This window comes from Xenopus laevis, chromosome 4S (assembly GCF_017654675.1).
Source record: "Xenopus laevis strain J_2021 chromosome 4S, Xenopus_laevis_v10.1, whole genome shotgun sequence".
NCBI lineage: Eukaryota > Metazoa > Chordata > Amphibia > Anura > Pipidae > Xenopus > Xenopus laevis.
This window is the reverse complement of record NC_054378.1, coordinates 98677486-98692399: the sequence shown is the minus strand read 5'-3', so window position 1 is coordinate 98692399 and position 14914 is coordinate 98677486. Positions and strand designations below refer to the sequence as shown.

The window sequence follows — 14914 nt, the reverse complement described above, 5'->3', positions numbered from 1 at the left end:
AAAAAAAAAAACTTCGAAATTCAAAGTTTTTTTCCTTCTAATCCTTCACTCGAGCTAAGTAAATGTGCCCCCTAGACTGGAAACTTGAAAAATTGAAACAGTGACTGTAGTTCTGTTCAGATATCTGGCTGGTGTATGGGGTCGATGTTCAAGCTATTCGATATCTCCTTCCCCATTATCTCCGATTATGCCCTGCATGTCTTTTTCGGGCAAAAGGCCATATTCATTGAGAAACGATTCTACATCCACTGCAAAAAACTCCTCATTTAAATTCTCTGTAACGCTGATGAAGTTGCTTATGAGTTCACCGGCCTTGTAAACTAACAAGGTGGGCAGAACATCACTGGAGAACCTTTCTCCAGCCCCAGTATCAGCTGCTTTGATTTTACAGAACTTAACTGTTGGGTACTCTAAAGCAAGACATGTTAAACAATTATTGAGTGCTTCGCAGCCTTTAATGTCATCTGCAAATATGTGAACTATAACTGTAGTGTTTTTCCGCTCCTTCTCAATGGCCTCTAAGAATTCATCCCCGCTCCTAAGCTCCACCAAATAACCATATTTGGGGCCAAAACTCAATCTCTGATGCATTTCATGCATATATTGTTTGCGGTATTTCTTTAGACACTGTTCATCCTCCTTGTCATTAATTAACTCACATTCTTGCATGCTCATCTGCAAAAGAACACAAAACACTGATGCATGAGTTTGAAAGGGATCTCCAAACAAAATCAGCTTTTTTTGCACAATGAAAAAAATTGAAGTAACATTTTTCCATGGATTTAACATTACTGTACTTAAAAGGCAGTATCTGTATGTTTATATTCTCTGTAGTACAATATGATTATCAAGGTTGGGGTTGTTTTCTCTGGAGAAAAGGCACTTGCAAGTGGACCTGATTAAGCTTTAGTCTTTACAAGTACAGTTATGGGACTTATTATCCAGAATACTCGGGGCTCGGGGGTCTTCTGGATAAGGGATATTTCTGTAACTTGGATCTCCAAACAATCATTTAAACATTAAATAAGCCCAATAAGACTGGTTTGCCTCCAGTAAGGATTAATTATTTATTACTTCGGATCAGGTACTGTTTTATTATTGCAAAAAAAAGGCAATTATTTCTAAAATTGGAATTATCTGTTTCAAATGGAGTCTATAGGAAATAACCCGTAATTCAAAACATTCTGGATAATGGGCACTGTATCCGTACATAAAAGGAAATGATAAAGTGAATAATGTCCCACTTTTGTAAAATATAAGGATATTAGAAGTCACCGAGGAGTTCCATGACCCTATAGAGGCACGAGGCCAAAGGCTGAGGTACAGGCCGAGCACCGATTATAACTGATGACATCATTGAGCACCATTTATAAGAATATAATTTACAGGATATTCTTGGTTCATTTGAATTATAGGCCAATAACAGAGCAGAGTAAATTGTTCTTCGTTGTCAGATAATGAGGATGTGAAATTGCGATGGCAGATTCTATTAATGCCTTTAAAAGTGGACTGGGTGATTTATTCAACAATTTCCAAATATTCAAGGCTATTGTGATCTCAAGACCCAAGATCTACAGGGAGAGACCCACTTATCAAGATTTCGATTTTAGTGGTTTTTGATACCACTAAAAATTAATTTTCACTGAAACCACGAATGACAAGTAATACATTAAAAAACCTTAATATTAAAAAAAAATACAAGAAGAATACAAATAAGAAAACCTTGATCTCCACAATTATGAAGCAAAGGTAGATTTTCCAATTGAAAAAGAACAGCTCCCATTGACTGCTACATGACCATGTCAGCTTTTAGTTTTCTATTAGTGTTTTTTGTGGGGTTTTTTTTCATAAATTACAATTTATTTATGGTTTAGAGTAATTAGTATAGAAAGGAATAAATAAAGGAATAAATAAATACTGCTTGTGTTATCTGATAGGATTATTTTGGGGTGGAGGCTGGGTATATATTTTACTCCCTTGCACGGGTTATGATCTGTTAACATGTCCATACACTGTTCCAGGCAACTATCAAATGAAAATCAACTTGTGTATGTGATTTTGGGCATCCGAAAATTGTGGGTGCCAAAGCCCTGTGTTCCATTACCCTATAAGTATTATTGTTGCATGTTAATGTGTCAAACAAAGAAAAAAGCCACCAGTTCCACAAACCATTTCTTCTATCAAATCTGTGCCTTGCTCTCTCCATTTGTTAGTAATTACCTTCCGACTTAGTTTTTCCTTTGTGTCTTTCTCTTCTTTGCTGGGAGGTTTGTATGGAGAAGACATTTGTCGTAGGATTTCTTTTTTGCATGGAGGTATTGATTCCTGGTCTTCACTTATTAATTTAAATTTCCTCCAGTCTTGGATAACACCTTTTGGACCTGTATGTAATCAATGCAAAAAAACTCAACTGAATCTCTCCAAAATAATTCCCACAAGAAAATGTGCATGTAATGTACATTGGAGGACAAATCCACATATGTCATTTCAATATCCCGTGGCTCAACAGTCCAAAGTAAGGTATGTAATTAATAAAATAGCAATAAAGACTCTTGCCAAATTTGTTAAACCATATACCTTGGTGAAAATAGCCTATCACAGAAACAATTCTCATTACAAATCTGCTGTAATGGACTGTGTAAGGAAAGTATCTGGGCAACTAGAATCCTATATCTGTACCCTACACATATGAAAATGTTACCTGTGTTTGTGGCTGATCCTTCAAAATCAGTTTCCTCTTCGACATTTTGCGTATCAAGATCCCCCATGGCTAGGAATGGAATCTGCATGTAGAACATCAAGATGTTTCATAAAAATCTATTTAGAACTTGGTTTATTTCATGTACCCATAGTCCATATTCCCTTTTGTTATTTTATGAAAATTCAACATTTTTTAGAATTATCTTATCTCTGTTATTTCGTGCAACATTTCCTACCCAAAATGATTTTTAGGCATTTCTGGCTGATAAAGGATAAGGTTTGTTATACCAGACTCCTCCTTACCTGACCAGAACAGCTACAGTTAGGCTGTGGACTTTGCGACAGCCCTGTCCAGCCATATTGTTTCCTGTCCGTGGATCTGATTGCTGAAGCTGATCTATTCCATACTTTCAGTGCACATACTCCTGGAAGCTTGATTGCCTAAAGATAGCCATGGAAAGGATGCGACACAGCCAGAGATGGCAACCACCAACTACTTTGCTTTTCTGATGAGATACAGGGGATCAGAGCGATTTGGGGAATTCTGGTTGAGGAGGGAGACTGTGCAAGGGCTCTATGTTTACAGGATGTGTTTAGTTCTCCTATAAAGGGGATCTGTTATGTTTTGATTGCATGTAAGTATATTTCTCCAGCATCAAAATTAGCATCCTTGTTTACTGCTTAAAGGTTCCTCCATGACACCTCTATGTACTTGAACAGCTACAGCAAGTGAGTCAACTTTCAGAAATACCGATCCCCCTAGTTTCTGGACTGTTCAGGGGCCTCCAGACAAGTACATAAATGTGAATTCCAGAGCAGGAAGCTTGCCTGTATTATATAATGGGTGTCAAGGAAGCACCCATATGGAATGAACAAGCATGAAATAAATGCACGCATGCTAAAATGAGAAATATATTTCCATCGAATACATTTAATTGATGTGGCAGCAAAAATCTTACATTAACACTCAGCATATCATTTCATATTAAAAACAGATAATCTACATATTGTTAACTGTATAACGGTGTTACAGTGAAGAGAAATAAACTGTAATAGTATCACTTAGGGTAATGGCACAATTAGCAATTTCAAGCAGTTTGTTGCCTTAAGACAGGGGTGTCCAAAAGGTAGATCGGGATCTACCAGTAGACCTTTAGCTGGTGATCAGTAGATCTCAAGACACTGTCAACAAACAGCTTGTCTAAATCATCCTCCTGTTTCATGCTTTTCATTCAGATATTTATTACATTAAACTTAATAAGAAATAGTTGTTTATTAAATATAACAATATACATTTTCTCATAAATCAATATTTAAGTCATATTTTCCATGGAACAGAATGCTAATAATGCTTTTATGGATGTAGATCATCATAGGACAACATCACAAAAAACAGACCTTGCATTACCAAAGTATGAGCACTCCTGCCTTAAGAGTTTTGTTGCTATGTTGGCACGGACAATATGCCCAAAATTGGCCAATATTACTTTGAATTGCCTGCAAGTACCCGGTACAGTCAAGTGACAAGCAATTGCTTCAAATTCAAATGCAACAACAAGGGAATTTCAATTCTAAGGGAGATTTGACCATTATTGCCCACAAATGCTCAATATCACTCTGTGTGCTATTACTCTTAAAGGAGTGGCCAGCCTTATATGATATATTCACAGTCATCTGTCTAGGCATGAAAATTGGGCCATGTAAAATCTACATGCAATATGTCTTTTTAGCAACTGATTTTTATGCACCCAAAACCATGTGGCCATATGCTTGTGTGGTGAGTACTGTTGGGTTTCCCCCAAAAGCTTGTGCTGTTGTTTCTGCCTTCCCTAAAAGTTGTGCCCTTTTATTCTCTATGTACCGGCTAAGACTGGCCCACCAGGGGCACAGGATAAATACCCGGTGGGCCCTAGGTCCTCTAGTTTCATTGGTGGTGTGGTGCAAGTAAATTACAGAATGGGTGGGAGGGGGGCCCCTGAGACAACAGCCCTGGTCGACCCCATGCCTCCCCAGTCCGACCCTGTCTATGTATAACCAATGGAAATTTACGGAGCATGAATGCAACAACGATTGTGATTAGTGTTCTAGTTAGGGTTTCCAGCTTTCCCCAGTCTGCTTTCCGGATGGAGGGACATTAACTAAAGTCAAAGGGGAGTAGCTGTTATGTCGTGGCGCTGGGTGATGATGTCACTGGGTGGGGTGATGATGTTGTGATTGGCCAGTCTCCGCTTCAATCTGGGGAATCATGCCTGGTTTCCTAATTTGGCAAACCAGCAGGCAGTTTTGAGCCAGGCAGCCCTTCCAGAGACCAGGCTACCTGGGTCAAAACCGGATGGGTGGCAACCTTAATTATTAGTTGTCTGGTTCCTATATCTATAAATGCAACTTAGCCATGCATTGTTTGCTAAACTTACTACTTTAAGACATTAATCGTTAGACTTCTGTAGCTGCTGCCTACACCTTTGTTCAGGCCTATTAACAAAATATTTAGGATACATAAAAATATTGTCATACTGGCAATAGTTTCAAGAAAAATAGGCAGCAAAAAATTACCCCCCCAAAATCTCACTACCAGACTGGACTTCCAGAATCCAAGAGAGAGTAAATAAACATTTCTCATTCTATAAATAAACAAAATCTCATTCTAAATAAACTTTAATTTTTATCCTTACTGTATATGGCCACGATATATTCAGCAGTTCTTTACAGAGATTATCCAGTACATCATTCCCTGCCCCAATGGAGCTTACCATCTAAGGCCACTATAATATTCACATACTATGGTCACTTTTATCAGGAGCCAATTGACCTGCCTGTACTGTATGTTTTTGGCATGTGGAAGGAAACTCATTCATGCACAGGGTGAACAGTGCTGCAAGGAAGCAGTACTAACCATTGCCTACATTCTAGGCTAATCACAGTATTTCTTTTAGACCTGTTATCTGGAGGGCCAGCCCATAGTTTGCAAATGCCTATTTTAAGCCCTTTAAGGATTCCTAATACACAATTATGGAAATTTCAACACTGCCCAGTGCATTTTTTCATTATTAAAGGGAATATTGATGAAACTAGTCATTACGTGATGATGACTTTTTACCTTAGTGTGAGCTAAATTGCAATCCTAAAGGGATCAAACACTGAGCACCCCAATGCTTGGTCCTACACTTGCTATAGTATGGCATAAGATTTAACTCGGAATTACTATATTATTACCATTTTTAGAAATAGACACCTATAATATAAAACTTCTGCATGGCTGATTGTAAGTACAGATATATCACACTGACTTGTGCAGACATAAATGATATGCCTATATAGCATGTAAGTTATAGGGGCAAATTCACTAACCTCCGTAAAGTCGCCAGTGATGGCTTCGATCACATTGCAACACTTCGCCAGGCGTAGATTCACCAGGACAACGCTAATTCACTAAAATCTGAAGTTGCGTCCAGGGTGCCGAACTCTGGCGAAGTTGCGCTAGCGTTACTGCGCCAAACGAATCGAAGTTGCGCTCGCGTGGAATAATTTGCATACTTCAGGAAGTTAAAGTTGAATGCATGTATATGTTGCAGCAAATACATTACACTACACAAGCCCAGGGAACCTTAATAAAATGAAGAAGAGTTGTTATAATGCCCTACACATGTGCCCAGTCTATAGTTTATGTGCCATATGGTAGGAAATGTAGGGGGGAGCCCAGTTACCCAAAAAAAAATTTACAGACTTTTGCAGCCTATCACCCTGACAAAAGCAAAAGACGCCAGCGTTTTTTGGGATTCCATTGCACTTCGCCTGGTCTGAGCTGGCGAAGGCAAGTCTGGCGGAACAGGTAACATTCAGTAAAATGCTCATCTTAGTGAATTTGCAAAGTAACGCTCTTTTGCCAGAATGAAACTTCGCCTGGCGTAAGAGTGCGAAGTAGCGCTAGAGTCTATCTCCTTCACTAGCGAAGTTATGCCAGCACCCGTTAGTAAATTGGCGAAGTAATGAAAATTCGCCAGCGTTAGTCATTTCGCCCTTTAGTAAATTTGCCCCATACAATGATGCCAAGATGATAAAAAAACTGTTTCATGCACAGGTGAAACTTTACCAACCAGGAGAGTATTGTGTATGTAATACACATTTCCCAATGCCATGTTACTCAGTGGGTGACTGGTCAACTTCTACAAATCATCTTATTCTAAGTTTCCTTTCAAAACCAAGATACAACGATAACCCATAAAATATAAAGATCAAAGTATACATGAAATAAAAGAATGAATTGAAAACTAAGCAGCGAAGGAATGTTTATCCCTCTCCAAAGGTTTGTGATTATTGTTGCACTGGTAGATCATGACTTTGTAGAGCTTTCACGTGATGTTGGTACAGGTCCAGCTCCAAAGTAAAAATATATCTAGGCCACTTTGTCATTGAACTAATTAGATGTACAATAAGTACTTCAGGGTTTGGGTGAGAAGGAAGTGATTATGTGTGGCTTGCAGAGGTTAGAAGTTAATGTGATTGGACACAGATAAACAGAAGTCAAGCTGTCATGACGAACAGTTGACTACTATGTGTTCGATAAGAGGTTTATGTAAACACTATATTGTGTTTAAAGAATGATCCCCTTTTAAACTAAGCATTACCATTATTTATTAAACTTAGAATGAATCCACAATGCAGCAATATGATGAAATCAGATAGAATTAATGGGATCCTGTCATCGGAAAACACGTTTTTTTTCAAAACGCATCAGTTAATAGTGCTACTCCAGCAGAATTCCATTTCTCAAAAGAGCAAACAGATTTTTTTATATTCAATTTTGAAATCTGACATGGGGCTAGACATATTGTCAATTTCCCAGCTGCCCCTGGTCATATGACTTGTGCTCTGATAAACTTCAATCACTCTTTACTGCTGTACTGCAAGTTGGAGTGATATCACCCCCCTCCCTTTTTTCCCCCAGCAGCCAAACAAAAGAACAATGGGAAGGTAACCAGATAGCAGCTCCCTAACACAAGATAACAGCTGCCTGGTAGATCTAAGAACAACACTCAATAGTAAAAACCCATGTCCCACTGAGACACATTCAGTTACATTGAGAAGGAAAAACAGCAGCCTGCCAGAAAGCATTTCTCTCCTAAAGTGCAGGCACAAGTCACATGACTGGGGCAGCTGGGAAATTGACAAAATGTCTAGCCCCATGTCAGATTTCAAAATTGAATATAAAAAAATCTGTTTGCTCTTTTGAGAAATGGATTTCAGTGCAGAATTCTGCTGGAGTAGCACTATTAACTGATGCGTTTCGAAAAAAACGTGTTTTCCGATGACAGGATCCCTTTAATTCTATCTGATTTCATCATATTGCTGCATTGTGGATTCATTCTAAGTTTAATAAATAATGGTAATGCTTAGTTTAAAAGGGGATCATTCTTTAAACACAATATAGTGTTATACATAAATCATTATACTTATTGGTTTACAACTGTTGCCTAATAAGAGAGTCACATCACAGGATGCCTCATGAACAGCTACTGAGCAACTACTATTTTATGGGATTATTAAATACATTTCATGCTTTTATCATTCAGATTATCCCCATTTTACACTGTGGTCCTGCCGATACTTCAGGCTTCAAATGTATTTGTGATGCCTCTCCTTTATAGTGTCTGTATTACGTCTTATTTACTGTGTGTACAGGGAGCTGAGACCATGACACCAACAACAGTAAATAGGGCAACTCCATTAATGTCCTAAGAGAGGGACTGCATGGGCATATCTTCCGATAAGATGCAATATATCAAATATTTTTTATACTCTTAGGGGGTTATTTATTAATTTAGAAAAGTCCGACCAAACTAGAATCCATGATTTGACCTTATTTATTATCTAAAAAGCTTGATTTAATCGATCGGGGAAAAACTCAATAAAATCAATTTTTTCAGGCTTTTTCCTGAAAAGCCCAAATTTTTAGTATTTTTGCATGAAATAGTCCGATTTTTGGGCTAATTCCAGCGCAGACCACAAAAACTTCCAAATAGGATAGGGATCTCTCCCGTTGACTTATATAAAACCTTGGCAGATCTGAGATGGCGAATTCTCTGATTCTGTCTTTTTGCAGCTTTGGGGTATAATAAATCTCAAAAAAACATTGGGACTTTAATAAATAACCCCCTAATTGTTTAAGATCATGGTGTACATTTCTCATAAAAGATTCAACACTTCAATTATTTCTAAAAGATACAATAGCTGATGCCAAGTTCACGTGCACACCTCCTATTATACCATATTATACATTTTGGATACAATTTTCCAGACTGCATTTCTATTATAAACTGCTACTGTACCGGAGTAGCATAGCTAAAATTAAACAGGCTGATCAGTGACCCTGTCTACTCATAAGAGATTATCAGATTACCCAACAATACCCAGGCTGCACATCCCCACATTTCTGCAGAATCTTCTTCACCTTGAGGGCCGCTCCATCTGATACCTGCACAAATCCACATGTATGGCCAGGCTGCACTAATATCTAGCTTGGTGTAGATCCTGCAGCTCGGTCCATGTGTGGTCAGTTTATTAGTTAGGGAAAACTGATGGTTTTTTTACAGTACCTATTTACCTACTCTTCTTATTAGGTCATTATTCTGTTTTTGGTAATCACTCAGGAATTACATCTTGGATCCATAATCTCCCATTACTAGTAGAAGGCTTCTATAACCTGTGGAATTTTGATCTCAAGGATTGTCACTTCAACAGCAAAAGCTCAGAATTATTAACTTTCCCTTGCATTTAATAACAATCACTGTGAGTAGCATACTGGAGCCATTTTTCCCGAGAAAGTGAATGGCTATATATTTTGGGGGATAGTCTCTCTAATCTGTTTTATCCACAATTGATCTCCATTGAGTATATGTTACAATTTATCTGGTAACAAAGTATGCCAAAACACTTGACATAATCAAGTTATTCATTAAAAAAGTGAAAAAGTGCATTTTCCAGCAGATCAATATACTTTCTTTAAAGATATTTCTCACACATTGTTTTGATGGAAATATAGTCTACTGTTCAGTTTTCATAACACATCAGAATGACAGATGGGGCCCCTAAAATACTGCTGGAAGTGTGAATTACAAATTTGCAGATTACAAATGTTAATGGCCACAAGATACTGTATATGGTATATATAGACCGACTGGGTGGTTAAGCAACACATGGCACTATGGTTGGCCAAGCAGTAGACTCATGTTTACCAAAGTACAAATATCATGTATCTAACATGGCACAGTTTATACTGACAAATACTTAAACACTGACATAGCTTTACTTTGACTCATCATAATGCTAGTTATGGCATAAAACCATGGTAATCCAATCAATTGTACCCATGTGGTAAGGTAATGGCAGTAGGTTAAACAGCAATAAAGTTTAATGGAAGAATTACATTTGGAAAATCTAATCTCATAAATGGAGATCGACATGTAACATCTGGACTCTTCTTAAAGGGGATGTAAAAGCAAAAATAAAATCCCATTTTTAGTGAAAAAGAAACCTATCCCCAATATACTTCAATTAAAAAAACCTGTACCGTTTTAATGAAAAACCCAACTGTATGCAGTGAAATTGCTCCTTCCCTTGACTCTCTGAGTCTACAGGGTAGCCGGCTGCTCTACAGGAAAACAAACAGAACAGCCCAGGATTTGCAGGGCTGGGAAGGAAGGTGCAGGGGTTGATTATCATAGAGATTAGCTAAGGCTAGTCAGGTTATGCAAACACAACATAAAATAAACCTGCACATTGCTTCCCTGCCATTCGAGTGCCATCATTTCCCTGCAGAGCAGCTAGGAACTGTCTAAAGTTTCATATCAGCAGCAGTCAGAGAAAGTAAAACGAAGGGGGAATTTCACTGAATAAAGACAGTTTTTTTTTTAATAAAAACAGTACACATTGTTTAATTAACGAATATTGGAGATAGGCTTATTTTTCATTAAATAATGTTAAAATGGGATTTTATTTTTTCATCTTTACATCCCCTTTAACTTCTCTTCAATACTCTCAGTATTCTACAATCCGAAACTGCCGTACGTATATGTAAAGAAACGAGATTGCCTAGGAAAAGCTAAAAGAGAAGATGGCTTTTTGGACTGTGCTGCAATTTAACTGAACAGTGATTGAAGTTTATCAGAGCACAAGTCACATGACTGGGGGCAGCTGGGAAATTGACAAAATGTCTAGCCCCATGTCAGATTTCTAAATTGAATATAAAAAAAATCTGTTTGCTCTTTTGAGAAATGGATTTCAGTGCAGAATTCTGCTGGAGTAGCAATATTAACTGAAAAAAAAATTTTTTCCCCTGAGAGTATCCCTTTAATATTTCTAAAAACACTTATTCTATCTGTTTATATTTGAAACAAAAATTCTTAGTTCAATTTCCAAAAGAACAGAGAATGGAACCTTGAACTTTTATGAAGCTTGTGCCAGCACACGAGTATGGATATGGCTACAATCATTGAAACCGGTCGCCTCAGATGGTAAAAACATAGTAAAATACATGAATACAAAAAATAAACCAAAGCATGCGCTGCGCTCTAAAACCAGCAGGCAAGAGAACAGGAAGGCCCAACCTTCGATTGAAAGGTCTGGTGGGTAGCTTTTTATGAAAGCCAAGACCCAAGTATTACTGTTGTGCTATTGATGATGTTTTTTAATGTTTTCCCTGTTATAAGGTTCAGATTCTGCTCAATAATTTTCTTAGATTTCCTATTTTATAGACTACAAATCAATTCAAAGTATCATAAAATGTATGAAACAAAGGAATATGCAGTATGTATTATATTTGCCTTTGTCCTGTTCCTGGAAATGTTCCAGTTCTGTATCATCTCTATGGAGAGATCATAAATTGAGATAGTTGTGTGGTTGCCAGCCAAAGAAAAGCTGAATTGACCTATTTTATGCTAAGCACCCATGCAAGCACCATATATGTTTGCTCCTACTTGCTCTATTTATACTAGTACAGTGCTCCAGCTTGCCTGTTTAACCTACTTAAAGGAACCATATACTGTACCACAGAATATACATAAAGGAGAACTAAAGCCTAACTAAAGAAGTAGCTAGAAATGTTGTACATTGTGTTTTGGCTGTTGTAACAGCCCAAGGCAACAACAGCCCTTTAGCAGTAAAGATCTGTAGCTCCCCATCTTCTTTTCTGCTGATTTACTGCACATGCTCTGTGCTGCTGTCACTTACTGAGCTTAGGGACCCACTCACAATATACAGTACACATCGAATAGAAATGTCACAATACAAGGCTGATTAGTAATTAATACAGATAATTACTACATGGCAGCACAGAAACCAGTGCAACTAGCATCAGCATTTAATAATCAGCCCTGTAGCATCAACTTCTATTACAGGCCAACCTCATTTTCTGCTTGATAATTTACGAAGACCCCTAAGCTTAGCTTCTCAACAGCTGCTCAGAGCCCACTGAGCATGTGAGTGTCACAGACACTTTCCAAGATGGTGACCCCCTGTGACAAGTTTGAAGTCCTGGATGATTGCTGCTATTGAGAAGCTAAAACTTTAGGCTGGGGACCTCTGTTCTAGATTATAGACATCTCAAGCCTTTCTATCTTGCTGGTCCTTATCTCTGGAATTCCATCCCTGACTTCCTTAGTAAGGAATACCATCCCTGACTTCCTTCGTAAGGAATCCTCTCTCAATCTATTTAAGAAAAAACGAAATACTATCTTTAGGAGCACTAGAACAATAGTCAAGTCCTGTTACCTATTGGACAATGCCTTTACCTTGTGCACTTTTCCCCCTCCAATTTCTGCCTGTATGTTAGCCACCCACCCACTTAGACTGTAAGCTCTACGGGGCAGAAACCTCCTTTCCACTGTGTCTCTTAACACATAGCACTTATATCCACAATGACTTTCAAATACATGTACAATAAGATCATGGGCAATCTGTAAAGCAAGTAGAAATTTTAGGCAAACTTTAACAGAGCCACATATGAATGAAGCTTTAATACTTGCCTCACTTGTAACTCTGACTCTATTAATCACCTCACTGTCTGACTAATATAGCTATTGAAGATTAGCCTATAAAGGAAATCAGATTATTAGGACTTTCACATTATTGGAAAAGCTACAGAACAAAGATCATTTCATGCTAGGATAGAAATTCCATTCCGTCATTTAGCTGCCTCTGAAGAATAATGTTTAATATTTATACCTGAAACAGAGTGGATGAGAGGTATTTATGTGTAAGTGCCACTAGCAGGTTATGTTCTTTCAGAGCTAGCAAGTCAAATACACAGAGCCTTAAAGGAACAGTTCAGTGTAAAAATAAAAACCTGGTAAATAGATAGGCTGTGCAAAATAAAAAATGTTTCTAATATAGTTAGTTAGGTGAAAATGTAATGTATAAAGGCTGGAGTGACTGGATGTCTAACATAACAGCCAGAATCCAACTTCCTGCTTTTCAGCTCTTCAGTGACTATAAGGGGGACCACAAGGGACATAATTGTTCAGTGAGTTTACAATTGATCCTCAGCATTCAGCTGAGTTTCGAAAGCAACAGTTATGGCCCATGTGGCACCTCTCAAGTCACTGATTGGTTACTGCTGTTATATATATAGATTTATTTCAGACCTTTAATTATAAAAAAATAATGGAAAACCAGCTGGTTGAAACCTCCCATTGGATTATTGGTAAATTTCCTTTCCAAAAAGTTTTGAATTACTCCTGGTCCAAATAATTCATTACAATTTAAAGGAGAACTAAAGCCTAAAAATAAAAATGAATACAATATCATATATTATAAAATTAACTTATTGCACCAGCCTAAAGTTTCAGCTTCTTAATAGCAGGAATGATCCAAGACTTTAAACTTGTCACAGAGGGTCACCATCTTGGAAAGTGTCTGTGACACTCACATGCTCAGTGGGCTCTGAGCAGCTGTTGAGAAGCTAAGCTTAGGGGTCGTCGTTTCTGAGCTGCCATGTAGTAATTATCTGTATTAATTACTAATTTGCCTTATATTGTGACATTTATATTCTATGTGTACTGTATATTGCGAGATGGTCCCTAAGCTCAGTAAGTGACAGTAGCACAGAGCATGTGCAGTGATTCAGCAGAAAAGAAGATGGGGAGCTACTTGGGCATCTTTGGCGACACAGACCTTCCCTGCTAAAGGGCTGTTTGGAGCCTACTTCTTTAGTTAAACTTAAATTCTCTTTTAAGAGAAAATAGAATTACAATTCTATGGATTACATAGTCAGAACAGCCACTGTTTCCTGAAACCCAACAAGAAAGCAAAGAATGCATATCATGTACCTTTAAACTGTCATTTGTTAAATGATATTAATATTATTACTTTGCCACAATGATACAAAACACTTTTTGCTTGCTTCCTCGTCTACACAGATATACCAATTTAAATATTTTCCATAGTGCCGTCCTTATCTGTGTCACTGGATGCATTAACATGCATATCTACAAAATGTGTATTTTGAATGGAGAACACTTATCTCACATATTATATTCTATATATATTTAAAAAAAACAAAACATGGTGATAAATTCAGAACAAAATCCATAAAATTACTTTAAAACTATTTAAACTGCTAAATTCAATTTCTATATTTTATTGATAAATACAACATTCCTAATACATTTCCTAATAAAAGATGCTTACCTCTCCTGATGCTTAGCTACAGTTTTGGATAGTGACAATGTCCTTGAGAGTGTTGAACAGAGCAGGATTACTCGACTGACAACTCTCAGGGCAGGGCAACAGATTGGGAACGAGGTTTAGCCTCCTGGATAATGATGACACTTGCAGAAATAGCTCGCTGGACATAATAGGATTATCATAAGGAACTTTAAAATGTAGTTCATTAGTTTTAACCAATCAAGTCACGGTGAATATCTGCCTGTGAAAGATAGGGGCGAATAAGAATATTTGTTGGAATGGATGAAAGCATATATTGAAATTTGTGATATTATATACCTAAACAGATATTATTCTAAAATGATATGCACACAATCTTACCCAATGATCTCAGATAAGTCAAACACATTGCAATTTGTCATTAGTCTAACTATATACTTCAACCCAAAAATTCAGAACACTCCCAAAAGTAGAACTCATCTCTCTCCCAATATTACCAGGACACAATAATACATGGCTATGTCATTATTGTATATAAATGATTGTTTGAAGTAGG

General features: G+C 37.4%; 1 protein-coding gene across 3 annotated transcripts; it reads right to left on the bottom strand.

Moving 5' to 3' along the window:
- Positions 1–14528, bottom strand: pdc.S (phosducin S homeolog). 3 transcript variants are annotated; one of them, XM_041561616.1, is made up of 4 exons: positions 14383–14528; positions 2702–2783; positions 2221–2381; positions 1–675 (listed from the first exon to the last, which is right to left on the bottom strand). In XM_041561616.1, exons 2-4 carry the CDS (start codon positions 2766–2768, stop codon positions 154–156), a joined length of 750 nt encoding a protein of 249 aa, XP_041417550.1. In that variant the 5' UTR covers positions 2769–2783; positions 14383–14528; the 3' UTR covers positions 1–153. The 3 variants fall into 3 exon arrangements, with proteins under 3 accessions (XP_041417550.1, XP_041417552.1, XP_041417551.1); XM_041561618.1 differs by lacking the exon at positions 14383–14528 and adding an exon at positions 6049–6083; XM_041561617.1 differs by lacking the exon at positions 14383–14528 and adding an exon at positions 3004–3627.
- Between the last annotated feature and the right edge of the window lie 386 nt (positions 14529–14914).